This window comes from Rutilus rutilus (genome assembly GCF_951802725.1).
Source record: "Rutilus rutilus genome assembly, chromosome: 21".
Lineage (NCBI taxonomy): Eukaryota > Metazoa > Chordata > Actinopteri > Cypriniformes > Leuciscidae > Rutilus > Rutilus rutilus.
In genome coordinates, this window is record NC_140226.1 from 31,476,938 (window position 1) to 31,493,694 (window position 16,757).

The following is a 16,757-nucleotide window of genomic DNA, read 5'->3' on the forward strand; positions in this document are numbered from 1 at the left end:
TCATTACTGATGATGTCTCAATGGGCATGTAGGACAGATTTGATTGCGTGGCAGCTTTAGGATACCATTCACTGACATTTTAGTTCTTTGCTAGGAGCGGTGCATGAAGTGATTTCTTTCTGACAACTCTCATTTTGCGGAACGTGTGTGGGGGGTGCACCTGTTTCTATTAAATCTGATTTCTCAACGGCTTCGATCAATATCAATCCCAGCAAACCTGTTATGTTCAAACACTAGCATCCGTAACCCCTGTCCTTATATTTGATGTGAGGATCAGCAAGTACACACATTTCCTTGACTTTCCATAGATGTAATACTTGACAAACCGTATACTCTATCCCCTAACACAACCCTCAGAGAAAACGTTCTGCATTTTTACATTTTCAAAAAACATCATTTAGTATGATTTATAAGCTAATTTTCCTCAGAAGGACCAAAAAATTTCCCCATAAGATGAATAATGTCAAAATTTGTTGTCCCAAAAACATAGGGAATGCATATGGTGTGTGTGTGTGTGCATATGCATATGCATTAGGGGTGGCACGGTTCACAAAACCCACGGTTCGGTTCGTATCACGGTTTTAGGGTCACGGTTTTCGGTTCTGTACGGTTCATGTTGTTGTTTTTTCTTTTAATCTTTAACACTCCAAAAATTTACTTCAGCATATGATATATAGCTGAATTATCTAATTATTTATTTATTTATTTCATAAATGGGGTGTGTTTGCAAAACGCAGCTTCTCATTTCCCATTCTGAAGTAATATGAGTGAGCAGTCACCCTGAGGAAACTTTCAGTGGCCCTGGAGGTCCATCATCTGTAGAGCTACGTGGGCTGTGTTGGACCGTTATTTGTCAATTTATCCTCGTGTCTCGTCATCATAGGCGGGACATGTCCCCACCATTTTTTGCCAGGGTTGATATTATCTTGCAGCACGGGTGTACCAATACAAATAAATAAAACATTTCCAGTTAACTAGCAAAGTATTTGTTTCATTCGTTTGTTAAATAAGAAGCAATTTAGCGCTGAAATGTGTTTTTTTAATCAAGTGATCAAAGTGCTCGTTGCAGTTGCGATCAGTGGTGCTGATACAGTGTTCTCGTGGCTCGCGCACACACCGCAGCGGCCGCACATTCATCACTCGGACGCGCGCTTCAATCCATTGAGGAGACTCAAGGCTACTCGTTCCGATTAAATAATAAAACAAAATTCATACAAATCGGTCCCTGCTTGATATACAACTGCTGATAAACATAATCGGTTTTGATAAAGAAAAAAATATATACGATCGCAGATTAGAACTCAGAACCTTTGATACGCTTGGCAAGTTCTGCCACTGGACCATTAGGCTACGTGGAACAGTCGATCTATGTAGCCTATTTATTCACATGAAAAAAACAACATATAGTGGAGTAGATCTCATTAAATGTCTAGGTAAACTCAGTGTACTATATAAATCGATTGCTGGACATTGTAATGTAATTCTACATATGTCTGATTTATGATTTAGCATTGTATTAGCACGGGCACGAGGCTACATTGCGCATGCGTCGAACCGTGCAAACCGCGCGACGCACACGCGCACCGAACCGAGACAAGCGAACCGAACGGTTCGGATGTTTTTTCATGTACCGTGCCACCCCTAATATGCATATGTTGTACATATGTATATATATATATATATATATATATATATATATATACACACACACACACACGTACATACATATATACACATATATACGTGTGTGTGTGTGCTGTCAAATCGATCAATTGTGATTAATCGCATCTGACATAAAAGTCTGTTAATATAATATGTATTTTTCAAAATAAATAAATACATTTAAAAAATAATTAAATAAATATTGATAGATGGATAGATTGATTGATTAAATTAAGCATGACTTAAATGTCCAAATGTGTCCAAATGCTTTTTGAGGCCACTGTATGTGCCATATCAATTAAATGTGCTCCTGAACAGCACTGCTGTGCTCATTGCATGCTCAAAGAAATGCAGAACTTATGCAGTACCTTTTGACCAGCGATGACAACTTTGTCTCCAAGGTGAAGGCCCATACTTGAAAGCTGGGCACGAGCTTTGTCCGAGAGGAGACCTGGAGGTCTGGCAGGCAGGAGAGGGAGAAGGAGAGTGAGAGGACTGTCGGGTCTGGGAAGGACGTCCCGCAGCAGTGTGCGCAGCTCTTTAACCTGGACTGCGGCATCAGCCACTTCCAGAGGCATATCTACAGGCTCAGGAACAACATCAGCCGGACACTGGCCCTTATCATTCTAAAGAGGTCAGGCAAGAAACACACAGGTTTTAAAAAAAATAGTGACAAAAAAACAACAACATAATGCGTCTTAGAAAGGTGTTGGGCCACCAGAGGAGCATCAGAACAACTTTGTATTGATCTGCAGGATGGATTTTCCTTTAATTTGTCACCCGTCTTATATATACCACAAATACCAAGAGCCATCTTTAGGAAATCTACTTTGTAACTGCAGCTAACAAGCTTCTCATAATGCAAAGTAGTTAAGCTGCAGTCAAGCAGCTCTTTTAAAAAAGCATTTCAATTCACTAACAGCTACTAAGTGTCTAACTAGATTGAAGCTATTTAAGCAGAAACATCTTTTTAATTATACAACTGATTGTATTTTCATGACGATCTTAATTAGGATCTCGATTAGGACGGCTGCCTCAAACTCAAACACATAATTAGCACTAAATAAAACAAAAAATAATAAATATAATATATATATATTAACATCAGTGTTTTAACATTTATAAATATTATATTATTTATGGGCAGGGGGAGCAGTTGATGCTAAACAAATGAAGTGAATAAATGAAGTTAAGCAAACCAATTCGCTAAATGAATGGGACTTCACAATGCTACCCGGAAGAGAGTGTGTTTGATTTTTACCTCGGATTTCTCACGGGATACACAACATGACATAAAAAGCCAGCAATGTAGCGTTTTGTCAGTGCACACCTCTACCTTTGAAGATAAAAGCTTCTTCTTGGAAAAGCTACACTATTTTGTAAACATTTGAACTGTCAGGTTATTAAAAATGAGAAGAATTGCTTCTGTTAGTTACCACAATTTCTGGAATAAGTCACCTTTTTTTTTTTTTTATCATCTGAAATATGTTGTGAGTTATATTCCAAAGCGACTTATATAATGCAAAGCGCACACATTTGGATTCATGCCAAACGAGAGTTGCATGTAAGCCAAAGTCTGTTTGTATAACACATTTCCCACATGCTTACCTATCAAGAAGAAAATTACCCAAGTCAGTATTTAATCTGTGACACATCTCCAGTATTTATTTATGCCTCTGGTCATAAAGGTTTTTAGATAAATGCTGAGGATGGATGCCAGTTCGTTTGCCGGCTTCCATGACTGCAATATGCTGTGTTTTCCGCCAACTGGCAACCCGGGGTGTCGAAATGCTATTGGGTGAATTGGCAGTGGGCGGGATCACACAGACCAAAAAAAAAAAAAAAAAACAAACATTCCCACCCGGAACGCACATTTCAAAGTAGAATAATTGACTGTAGCATTGAACATAGCATGTTTCCTAAATCTCTGCAAACACATTATGGCATTTTTATTATTTAGCACAGCTAAAAATTTAATTTAAGTGCATACATTTGGATTTGAGCCGAATTACAGAGGTAGGTGAGCTCAAGTTTATTTCCCACATGCCAGTATTAAATTAGTTTAGGCTTGGTGTTTACTTATACTTTTCATTCCTGTTCTGCATTACGTTAAATTTAAAGGATTTGTCGTAAAGCTCAGATACATCATTATAGTATTTAGAATATTTTTTCTCAACAAAATGCAATCTGACCCGACTTATTTTCTGGAAAAAATCCTGTAGTTCCGCCGTAATCCCGGTGCAAGTTAAACTGAATCACTGAATGCAGGATGTACCAGGGCAAGTTACACACTAGATTAAAATGTTCATCAGCATGTCACATTAGCCCCCGCCGGCCAAACAGCTCAACGCTTGCTGAAGCACAGCCTGACGCCATTTTTAAATGTGTTGCACGGCCAACAGCCTGAGTAGTGGACGTCTCTTGCCCTTCTGTTTTATCCAACAACGTGTTGTGGCAGCCATCGAGCTGGAACCAAACACGGAAGACGGCCAAAACAAATGCGTCGTCCTTGACATGGCTTGGCTAGTGAGCAGTAACTGTGGCTGTTTTGTTTTTCCTCAGCCCATTGGCTCTCTGCTGGCTTTAGACTTAATGTGCTTGTCCTTTTCAACCTGCTCATTAATATGTGCTGTGTGGGGGGGTCCATGGTTGCGACATCCATTTTAAGAGCCTCTCATCACATCAAGAAAAGCTGAAAGGTCTGGATGCGCTACACATTTCTTAGATGGCAGGATGAGTTGGAGTTGTTTTCCATCTTTAGACACATACAAGTGTACAGCTCCAGACAAATGGAAAGTATAGGCCTCTAAATTTGTAATAGGATCATAGACAAACAACACCGCTGGGTGATGTTGTGCCTCATGCAGCTCCATACATCAACTGAGTCTTTTACTATCAGAGCGTGAGACAATGGCACTAAGGAGCTACCTACATAGAAAGCACATTAAAGGGGTAGTTCACCCAAAAATGAATCTGTCATCAATTACTCACCCTCATGTCATTCCAAAACCATAAGACTTTCAATTATCTTCGGAATACAAATGAAGAAGTTTTCATTGAAGACACATAAAACTCTGATGCTTCAAAACAGTCATAAAGACGACATAAAATCAATCCATATGAAACAAGTCTACTGAAGAGTACACGATCGCTTTATATGAACAGATTTAATTTAGGCTTGTATGTATCCACATATAAACATTGATCAGCGAATTTACACAGAGCACTCACATTTGGTAAACGTGTACGTTTGAGCTTCCGCAAGAACCATGACATTTGTTCTTGTGCATCAAGCATGTACAGTTGAGCTTACGTTTACCATATTTGAGTGCACTCTGGGCGACTAAATAATGTTTATCATTTGCCATTGGCTAAAAAATTCTTAATTTCACTCGCCAGTGTGTGTGTGTTAGAGGCTAAGTATAAGTTTAGCATAGATATAGTTTCACTCGCTGAACACTTGAGAGTTTCGCTCTCCGTCATGCAATCTGTAGATTCTGTACAATTTCAGTGCAGCTCAATGGATATGTGCAGAGTACCTGTATTTGACGTACCGTAAACTCTAGTGTAGAGGCTCTTCGCTGAGAGCGCTGTTTCTCACACACATGCAAAGAGAGAGCGAGAGTCTTACATACCACACAGAATCGACGCGCTACATGTAAACAATATTCGTTGTCGTATTTTCCTGTCATTTGGATTTATTACGCTTTTAAGAACAAGCATGACATGTCGGTTTCTCTGGTAGTGGGCGGAACTAATGCGCAAACTGCAGTCTCATTGGCCGGCGCTCATCTATTACCATCCCTGTTTTGATTTCAGCAAATCAGTTGGAGCGAACAAATATATATATATGCACACACACATATAGTATATCAGTCTGGCAAATAGACAAAAAAAAAAATGTACTAGCCAATGGCGATTCTATTGCCAAGGTTTGCATTAGCGTCAAAACTGAAGTACAAAGCAAGTAGGTTCTGAGTGCTTTTCTACAGGTGATTCTCTTTGCACAAAGCTGCAAAAACACACACACACACACACACAACCCTTAACTTTGATATTTTTTTGTTTTTGTTTTTGTTTTGGCTGAATCAAAGAAAACTGAAAGGTTGTGACTGTTAGTAAAAATAACCAAGAGATGGATGGTGCAGGCGAACAGTGATAGGAGAAATGCTGACTGTAGGTCTGAATGTCCTGACAAGTGGTACCCTTCAAACCTGCGCTCAGGTTATATCCTCCTCAGCTAATGTTGAACCACATCCAAAACGGTGCTGTATAAAGGTTTATCACCATCACCGTGACAGGAGATTGTTGGCACAACTATGATACTCAGCATGGGTGCAGTTTGGAAAACTCCTTTGGATAAATGTCGATAGCTATGTCCTTAAAATATGGTAATTTAATCAGAGGTTAATGGGTTACTTTTCTAACCCATATGCCTGTACAGTGAATCATGCATAAATAGAAAAGGCGTACAAAGTATAAGCGCATGTACAAACACACACACTCTGCTGAGTCATCGTTTCAAGTCACCAAATGAAAGCATCTTCTGTTGGGCATGCCTGAGCGGTTTGCTAATGATGATGCTCAGAAGATGAAGTTCAGCTCAGCGTTGACATGGCCACAGCAAGCTGGAAAATACAGCCGGTTTTATTTAAAATCTTTCTTGTTCTTTTTTTTTTCAGAATTAGTGTGAAACGGCTCATTGCCTCAATCACTGCTTATGTAATGCAGGAATTTCCACAATTATTCAAAGGTGAAATTTGATTATGCTCTTCTGGTATCAGAGAGCAAATAAAAAATTATATTTCCTGAAACTGAAGCTGACACGTTGCCTTAAAAAAAAAAAAAAAGGTTCAGTTAATTTCATTGCTCCCTTGATAGTGAACCTCATTTCCACTGCATAAGACTGCACCCCAGTGGTTCACATAAGCAACTGCAGAAAGATCCGCTACTCCGTTTCAGCATCATAATGATGTACAGCTTCGTAGTCTGTCAGATGAAGGATGGTAATATAACTCCACTAGCAGGGGTCTGAAATAATAACATAAGAGACAAGGGACGAAAAACCTAAATCCAAACACTGTTCGAAATTGTCACAATGATCAATATAAAAAAAGTTTTTGTCCAGCGATTGCAAAGAAAAACAGGTGTAATTGGGTGACAGTGTGCTTAAAGACAATGAGCAACAATAGTTTGCTATTACCCAAACTCCTTCCCCACATATACTATATTATCAGTGTTGTTGCTTAGCAACAAGGCATATTTTTATGCCTAAACCTCAGCTACTCCAGAGCGTTCTCCACTGACACGAAAGTCTGCCAAGCCTGTTGTTACAACGTTATCAGATGATTTGATGTTTGTTTCACACACTGATGATATCTCTATTAGGGTGCCGGGTGAAGAACAAAAACCAAGCAAAAAAAACAACAAAAAAAACATCTCCTGACTGACGATAAATGGACACATGCCCAGACTGGCAACAAACAAGCCGCACTACTGGCAGAGATAACACACGGGGTAAAAATGAAGGATGGGAAACTCTGGCTGCCTCACGACAGAGAGGAAAAACACAGCGAAAGTCGAGCATCTCGCCCGGCTCCTGTTTAATGTGCTGGCAGCTGCGCTGATAAACCCTTTACATGCAAACAAACCTCTCTGAACCTCTCTAACACACTACTAAAAGGCCTGCTGAAATGGAATGCATGCATTTTACAAAAGTTTAAATAATATCAATAATTCAGTGACATCTGCTGTTTGTGAGGAGAATGACCCCTGGCGGTGACGCTCCGTGAGTTTCAAATGAGTTCAGGGAGAGAAATGAGCATGGCTAATTTACTGCTGTGCTGATGGGACAAACTGAAGGGGAATGATAAAGCTGGCTGGCTGTCTGTCTAAAGGAACAATGTAGACTATGATACACACTCTTAAAAGATACACACATAAAAAAAAAAAAAAGAAGAGATATATATATATATATATATATATATATATATAAAATTCGACGTTATAATAATAACAATAATTAGTAGTAGTAGTAGTAGTAGTAGTAATATTGTGTAGAAATATATTACAAAAATATAATAGAATCTTTTATAAAATATACTATTACAAAAGTGGTATTTCCTCACACTGATACACATTTAAAAACAATGTATACGACTTATACCAATAATAATAATAATAATAATAATAATTTAAAATTCCTACATATTTAATAATAGTGTATATAATAATACATGTTTTATTATTATTCATGGTTTTAAAATGTGCATCATAATGCAAGGAAGTAGATACCATTTCTAGTTATTATTATTAAAAATGTGATTAATATTTTTAAAATCATGTACTACTACTACTAATAATAATATTTATATTTGTTATTATTAAATACAATCATTGTTAACAGAGAACACACAATCACTTTTGAATATTTATTATCATTATTATTCATGGTTTTAAAATGTGCATCATAGTGCAAGGAAGTACATAAAAAAATGTTTTTATTTATTTCTTCTTCAAAATATATAATCTGTTATTATAAAATATATTATTATTCTAAAAATGGTATCTACTTCCCCACACTGTGATGATGCACATTATTTATTTTAAATAATAATAATAATAATAATAATAAATGTATTACCAAATATAACCATTATTATAAAATATGGATATTTTAAATTATTAACCATAGATGGTGCTATAAATGTTAAAAAAAAAAACTTTTAAAACCATATATTTCCTTAGTAAATTGTCTATATTAGCTGTAAATGGTCTATGATCTAGACTGTTACAGGCTTGCTAAATGAAAAATAATACCTTGTGTTTAAAGGCCTTATTAATAATAATAATATACAGTATGATAATCCATCCATCCATCCATCTTCTACCGCTTATCCGCGACCCGGCCCCGGATAAGCAGTATGATACTATGTATTATTAATATAAAAAAATGTGATGCACATTTTCAAAACACATTTTGTTGTTGTATCAAATGCAATCATTTTTATCAGAAAATATACAATCACCTTTAAATATTGTATAATTTATGCTACAGTAAAGTAGAGAGTAGATAGTAAAGGGCAGGTAAAGTTAAGGGGGACTGGACATGACGTAGACCAGTTTGGACACAGACTTCCGTCGCAGACACGACTCTCCTGCATAGTGAGAACTACAATAACAATAAAAACTTGAAAAACGAACAAAGAACGCAGTTTGCTCTGTTAGTCGCTGTAACCGAAAATCACAAACCCTAAAAGCGGGGTTGGCTCCCAGCTCCAGCAGACACTTCACCGCAGAGGTGCACAGGTTCGAGGCGGCGATGTGTAGCGCAGTGCCGAAGTCAAAATCACTGCAGGTCGCATCCACCTCTGAAACCCAACACACCACACACACAGACATCATCATCATCACACACACACATGCGCTTGCCAAGAGATTCAAATGGAGATTTTGATTCCCACTGTTTTTTCCATTATCTCTCCTCACCTCCCGGCTGTGACGCCTGCAGAACCACTCGGATGAGAGGAGAGACGTCGAAATACGCGGCGTAGTGGAGAGCGTTCATGTTGGTCCAACGGCTGCGCAAGGACGGCTCGGCTCCCAGTGACAACAGCTGACGGGCCAAACCGGACGCACTCTCAGCGTCACCTGCAATCAGATGACATTCTCACATCCCAGATATCAACTAGTGCTCGAATAATGATCTGTCCTTGAGTTCACAGAAATGTTAATCAAAGAGATTTATTTTCAATTGTGAGCATATGAATACACGCTTACCTATTCCAGGAGCTCCTGCCTTACAGCAGTAGTGAAGCAAAGTCATGTCAGTAAGACCATCTCTGTCATTGACACCACAGCCTCTCTTCAGAATCTACAGAACAAAGCCAATCTCACGTCAATGGATACAGAGCAAGGACATCCAGCTAAAGATTTCATGCTAACAGAGACACACACACACACACACTGTCTAAAAAGATAATGTTGCAGTTCACAGAGCCTGACACTAAACGCACAACGGGGAGTGTGTGAGTCTGTTTTATGACAGCTGCAAGAAAACCTGAAATTAAAATTGACTCTGTTTAGGTGAATAAATGTCCCTGTCCTTGTTATTCGATAGAAGAAGAATAAGTTTGCTTTCACAATCTTTCATTGAAATGTAACTACATTCATTGCCTCTGAAACATTTTCAGGAAAAATAAATACACCAATTATAGTCTTTTGTTCTCTCCAAAGCCTAGTCTGGACAGGGTTTCTGACCTAAAACCCACTTATATAGGCATTTTTAGGGCACAAACATTTCTGTGTCTATGTATGTACAGTGTTTATGTTTTTTTTATGCTTATTAGAGTAGGGTACACAAGGCTAAAGGTGCCCTGGTGTAAAAGAAGCATTTTATTTTATTCAAAACCACTAGATGCCCCAAAAACTCACTGCAACACATCTTACGATCCTGGAAATCTAGTATATCAAGATGAAATACATGAAAATTAGAAATATTGCCTTGTCAACAAAGCTGAAATAAAATGAGCTTATGGTTTATTTGGTAACACTTTACAATAAGGTCTCATTTGCTAACATATTACCTAACAATGAGCAATACATTTGTTACAGTATTTATGGTAACACCATTTATGGTAACAATTCTCATTATTAACTACTTGCTTATTAGCATGCATATTACTAGGATGTTGGCTGTAAATTAGTACTTAGCACATATTAATGTCTTATTCTGCATGACCATATTCTACATCCCTTAATCACCCAATACCTAAACTTAACAACTACCTTGCTAACTATTAATAAGCAGGAATTATGAGTTTATTGAGGCAAAAGTCATAGTTAATAGTTAGTTAAAAGTGAAAATTGGACCTTATCTAAAGTGTGACATATTGTTTTTGCCTGTACATGTATTTTTATTTAAATTTGTATAAGTAGTAGTCCTGGTGTACGGAGGACATAGCATAAAATATTAAAAAAAGTTTCTTCATATGTTTCTTATGGTCAAAACTTCACAAACTTTTTTTCTGGTATTCAGGGGGATATATATGGAAGCTTGTTTCCGCCATAGAATAACACATTTTAAAAGATAATTGCGACTTTTTATCTAACAATAACAAGTTTACGTCTTGCAATTCTGAAAATTATAAAGATACTTTTTTTCCTCGCAATTGCGACTTTAAATCATACAATTATGACTTTAAATCTCCCAATTGCGTGTTATAAAGTCAGAATTGCGAGATATAAACATAAACGACTTTATATCTCACAATTCTGACTTTATAACACACAAGTGCGACTTTATATCATGCAAATCTGAGATGTAAACTCGCAATTGTGAGAAAAGTCAGAATTGTGAGATAAAAAGTTGCAATTACCTTTTTTTATTTTTCATTCTGTGGCGGAAACAAGCGTCCATAGATGCAGTACATCATGTGAAAAGTCGATAAAATAATTGTCGAGACGGGCCTTCATTGTGTTTCACATTGTCTTTAAAGATTCTGACCTCATTGGCAATGACACTAATATTCCGCTGGACTTGGGGAACCCACTGCCTGAGAACAGCGAAGAGCTCGGGCACAGTGGTCCGAGGATCCAACAGAACCTCCCGACACAGAGGATCATCCAGGTCGAAGAACGAGAACTCTGCAAAACAGAACGCTCGAGTCAGAACGGCGTCAATATTCATCTTCTATTCATCTCGATTTATCCATGCTGAGCCAGAGCCCCGATCACTCAAATTCACTTAAACAGCTCAGTCTGAAGTGAAGTAAAATGAAGTGTGAGAGTGAATGAGAAGCGAGTACAGAGAGAGAATGATGTATCAGTGCTGACAGGCAGAAAATTGGAAAAGAATTTCTGTGACCTTGTCAATACCTCAGCTTTACAGCAGCTTAAGCAGTGTCCGCAATTTAGGGTCTAAAAAATGTACTCCATAAATAAAGCTACACTTCAGAAAACAGCTAAATAAGTTGTTTGTTTATTGGCCTTACGACCAAAAAAAAGACAAAAATCCATCGCTGTACAGCCGCTGGCGGAATCTGATGTGAAAAATAACTTGAGTGTCAGCATTTTTTTGTGTGACCTACTTAAAAGCTTGCATGAGAACATTCTCACAGACGCTAAATGTTGAACTGAAAGTGAAAGGATATCTGAAACTTGATGACGTGTACAGATCCACACGCTCACCGCTGTCTGAAGGCATGGGCGCTGATGACACCTGATGGATCACCGGTCGCTCAGAGTTATGGGAAATAATACCGTACCGCCCCAGGACCGAGTCTCCCTCTGAAGACTCCCTCAGCACATCCTCCTTGGTCATCGCCCCCTCACCACCTAAACACAAATATATTCAGAACAAAACACATTAATAGTCATATCTAGGGGAGACATTGTAGGCTAAATAAACTATGGATTACAATGATAAATCAGTGATATATACGATTTCAGTATTGACAGTGATCCAAGTAATAATATACACTACAGTTCAAAAGTTTTAGATCGGTACGATTTTTATTAACATTTAAAAAAAAAAAGAGTCTCTTCTGTATTTATTTGATCCAAAATACAGCAAAAACAGCAATATTGTGTTCCAGTAAAAAAAAAGAACACACAACAGAATCCCTGTGGCTTATTTATATGATTTTGAGCACTTTTCTTGTGCTTGTGTACGTCTTTGAGTTATGGCATGGAAACCCAATGCATTTATTACGCGCATTATTTACGCACCTGCCGTTTCAGTCCAGGTAGTGTAACCACCGTTCCTTTAACTTTAAACCTGTGAACTATGCTTCCAACTGTGTCTCTAGGAACGTTTAGTGCCTTCGCTATCTTTTTGTATCCTGTTTCTCTTTTGTGAAGGGCGATGAAATCGTAACTTTTTGGACCATTCTTTTGACTTAGCAATATTTCTTACATGCAGTCAAACGTGACTCAACAAACCTAGCCAGTTCAGATTTTTCATGTGTTCTAGCTCAAGCACACCTGGTGCAACTAATGAATCCCTTGATTAGTTGCATCCGGATCTCCTTGAGACAACACCTGTTTCGCAAATTTGTGCTGTTGCGAGGATTCAGGGGTTGAATAATGTTGAGACTGCGAAAAAATAAATAAATAAATTCAGTTGTATTTGGGGAAACCACTTGAAACATGTGTTGTGTTGAGCTATTTCAATTACGTTGCAATGGGGGCTGAATAATTTCGATTACAACTGTAAGAGCTTAAATTCAATGTGAAATCAAGATGAATCCTATTTATTTCAGTAATATTTAGAAATATTGATACTTTGTTTCTATTTTAATATATTTTAAAATGTAAAAGCAATTTTCTCTCAGATTACTCTATTGCCTTCAGTGTCACAAGATCCATCAGAAATCATTCTAATTTGGTGTCAACTAACATTATGATTGTCAACACTTGTGCTGCATAATATATTTTTTGGGGGAAAACATGATAAATATTTAGGATTCTTTAATGTATAGAAAGTTCAAAAGAACAGCATTTATTTGAACAGAAATTGTCTGCAATAATGTAAAAGGGTTTTATGTCACATTTGAGCAATTTAATGCATCACTGCTGAAAAAAAAAAAGTATTCATTTCTTTAAAAAGAGAGAAAAATCCTGTGATATTACTTGATGTCTATAAATTATGCAAGGCTGTGCTGCACTCAGACCTGTTATGCAAGTCTCACTTTTCACAACTCAATTAACAACCCATGGGTAAAATCAATTTGTTCCCTACGTGTTTTTTTCCCAAAAAAGAAGCATTATGCAAACATTTATACATAAGAGGTTTATTTACAACCCCCCTCTTGTAATGTAATCATAGACTACTTAATTCAGTGCATTCATTCAGGTTATGCCTTTTATGATTTATTAATATAATGATATTTGATGTGTGTATTTGCTATGCAAGTTTAAATAAGCTCAAGCTTGATGTTGCACACAGGTGTGTAATGTTCCATCTCCATGAAGAGAAGAGTCACCCTGGGATTCACAACCATTACTAAGAAAAGTTTGTAAAAAAAATACAGTACACTGTATAAAATAAATAACTGCATATACTTAGTGGAACACATCTGGGAATGTTGCTCCAATTATCTGTGATCTTCCATTCTTCCATCAGAATCGTGTATTTGATAGGGCTGGGTACCGAGTTCGATACTTTTTAGGTACCGACCGAATTGCCTCGATACTATCGAGTATCGAAAAATGACTTGTTTTTCGGTACCAGATTTCGATACCTAAGGGGTTAACTCGTCAACGTCAGTGCTCAAACAAATACATATGAAATGCACAACGACACGCCTAAATTCGCTCACGCACATACACGCAAACTCTACACACACGAGACGCGCGGAACTCTCCGCACATACTCTTAAGAGACGCGCGCGCGCACACAAACTGTCCACGCACATTCTCATGAGACGCGAGCCTATGGACGCGACTCACGCGAGCACACACACACACAAACTCGCGCACATACTCAATGACACGCAAGCACACACACTTACAATACCCTAAAGATGTGGAAAAGTCGATCAAAAGTGTGGCTACATTTCTCCAGGCTCGATGCCAACAGCGTGCGATGCAGTATTTGTGGTAAAATAATGGCTGCAAAGACGGTACCGCGTCCGCGACAGATATGATGAAGCCCTTGACAGTGCACGGAGTAAACATAAGAGCAGAAAGTTGCTGCGTCTTCGACTGGTAAATGAAGAGATACCTTGTTGATCACTCTGACTGTGTTTATATTGCAATAATGACCTACTGAATGTACACTGCCGTTCAAAAACGTGTTGGTCAGAATTTTTTTTCAGTAAGCATGCATTAAAGTGATCAAAAATGACCTTCCAAAAACTGTTTTCATATTTCAGCTTTGACAACACAGGAATAAATTACATTTTGAAATATATTCAAATAAGATTTTAAATTGTAATACTATTCCACAATATTACAAGTTTTACTGTATTTTTGATGAAATAAATTCAGCTTTGGTGAGCATGAGCTGTTTATAAAAAAATATATTTTGTACCTTATGTATATGTATAAGGAATATTTTGTTCCTTTGTGCTTTTTTTGTTCCTTTGTGCACTGACTAAGGAGCATGAGTCAAACTGAAAAAATAAAACCAAAGTTTTTCTGAGGTAATGTGTTATGTAATCTTGTTAAAATGGATTTCATAAAATTGGTATCGAAAAAAGTATCGATCAGGAACCGGTATCGAAATCAAGGTATCGGTATCGGTATTGGTATCGAAATTTTTTAAACGATACCCAGCCCTAGTATTTGATTTGTATGGTTCTGTATTTTTAGATTTGAGGACGTCCAAACTTGCTGTATTACTCCCTTCTGCCTTTGTAAATGTGGAGAAAATAGTTTGTTGAAAGTAAAATATAAAATACTATCCAATATACTATTACACATGTTTTATTTCTCAACTAACTGTAAGATATGACAGACTATGCTTAGGATACTCGCCTTGACCGGCATATTTGACGTAATTTTGTGGGAATATGTCCGTTCAAGAGTGAGACGTGAAAGAGCTCAATTCAGCATTTGCAAGCTGTCTAACAAATGGCTTTCTGGGAGCACGCTTCAGATGTGTGCGCACACAAAACTTCTCACATTCTGGAATAAATAAAAATCAATTTTTTCCCCACACTTCTTAGTAGAAATGTGGTCTTCTTGATCTTCCTCTGCCTACATATCTAAGCAGCAGCAATATGAGATGATAAATGCTTCAAATCCCAATCATCATATATTACAAAATAATCAACATGATTTGGGGCCGAATTATGCAGCCCTACAAACAAGCATATCAAACCTGGAGTGCAATATATATATATATATATATTTTTTTATTTTTATTTTTATTTTACAATTTGTTACCCTACTATATTCTTAATCTGTAGGGTTACACAGGAGAAAAAAACAAACAAAAAAAAGTCATACAAGTTCAAGACTGACATGAGGGTGAGTAAATGATTTTGGTGAATTATCCCGTTAACGTTACTGTGATGCTCTAAAATTGCTGTCAGTGTGAATAGGGCATTACTTGTCCATCCACAATAATTTAATGTCCTACATCATCTTCATTTAGCTTTGTTTTGATTTTTTTGTTGTTGTTTTCAAATACTGATGCAAGTAATTAATTGCAATGAATGCAATTAATACGCATATGTAATTAATAACATTACTGTCAACAGTTGTGAAATGAAAACTGACAGCCCTAGTCATTAATAAAGTCACCAGAGCTCGCAATCTCAATTTACCGACATCATTAGCCACAGCATCATTGTGAGCCACAGCACACTGAATTACAAAGCTGCTTAAAATATCACACTCGCTCAGCTTTGGGTGTAATAAAGGAACACTTATTCTGCGCCCGAAAAACAGATTAGAGAGGGCTGAAGCGAATATAAAAGACGAATTCAAACTGTGTATCAACAACAAACACAGAACCGGTTAGGTTTCATTAAAAAAAGAAAAAGAAACAATGAGCACACAACACTCACCGTCACGGAAGTCTGACTGTCTGTTTTGCGTTTGCTCAATATCTAACATTTTGGTCGTTTTGTACTGCTAATGATGGGTTAAAACGAACCTCAACAGAGGTACAGTAAACCCGTCTACATCTCTGTTCACTGTCCGTGAGGCTATTCATGAAACACACCCTGGTGAAAGGGCAGGGTTACTCTTTGTTTAAATGTTTTTAGATTTTCTATTAACTAGTAGAGATGGGAAAAGTTGTTCAATAAGTTTATTACTGATTAGTGAGGTCCACCAGTAAGTCAGTAATGTATGGTTACAGGTATATATCCATAATGAGGTATAAATGTTTCAAAAGTTGCATTCACAAGTGGACTGTCAGCGCACTACAAGTAGTTATAATTACGTAATCATTTGGCCCATGTGACTGAGTGATTTGAATGAGATTTGGTGGCACGGAAAGTACAATGTAAGTGTGTGAAACGTGTGCATAAGAAAAAGTGTTCGGTTGGTTCATTGATACCCCATTTCGATTTGCAAGTAAAATTTGCATTTATTTAAATGAGTGTTATGGGTCCAATACGAGCTAATCTTTCTATTATCAC

At 37.3% G+C, this 16,757-nt stretch overlaps 1 protein-coding gene across 3 annotated transcripts in view; it reads right to left on the reverse strand.

The window, feature by feature from the left end:
* The window catches only part of LOC311281124 (CAP-Gly domain-containing linker protein 4), a 49,062-nt gene that overhangs the window by 28,231 nt on the left and 4,074 nt on the right, over positions 1 to 16,757 (reverse strand). For all 3 annotated transcript variants that reach the window (XM_084393835.1, XM_084393834.1, XM_084393836.1), the window contains exons 2-7: positions 11,851 to 11,997; positions 11,168 to 11,307; positions 9,442 to 9,535; positions 9,151 to 9,312; positions 8,914 to 9,032; positions 2,031 to 2,288 (exon numbers count right to left, since the gene is read on the reverse strand). In XM_084393835.1, coding sequence (XP_084249961.1) covers positions 2,031 to 2,288; positions 8,914 to 9,032; positions 9,151 to 9,312; positions 9,442 to 9,535; positions 11,168 to 11,307; positions 11,851 to 11,983 — 906 coding nt within the window. In that variant the 5' untranslated portion in view covers positions 11,984 to 11,997. The remainder of the gene's footprint in view (positions 1 to 2,030; positions 2,289 to 8,913; positions 9,033 to 9,150; positions 9,313 to 9,441; positions 9,536 to 11,167; positions 11,308 to 11,850; positions 11,998 to 16,757) is intronic.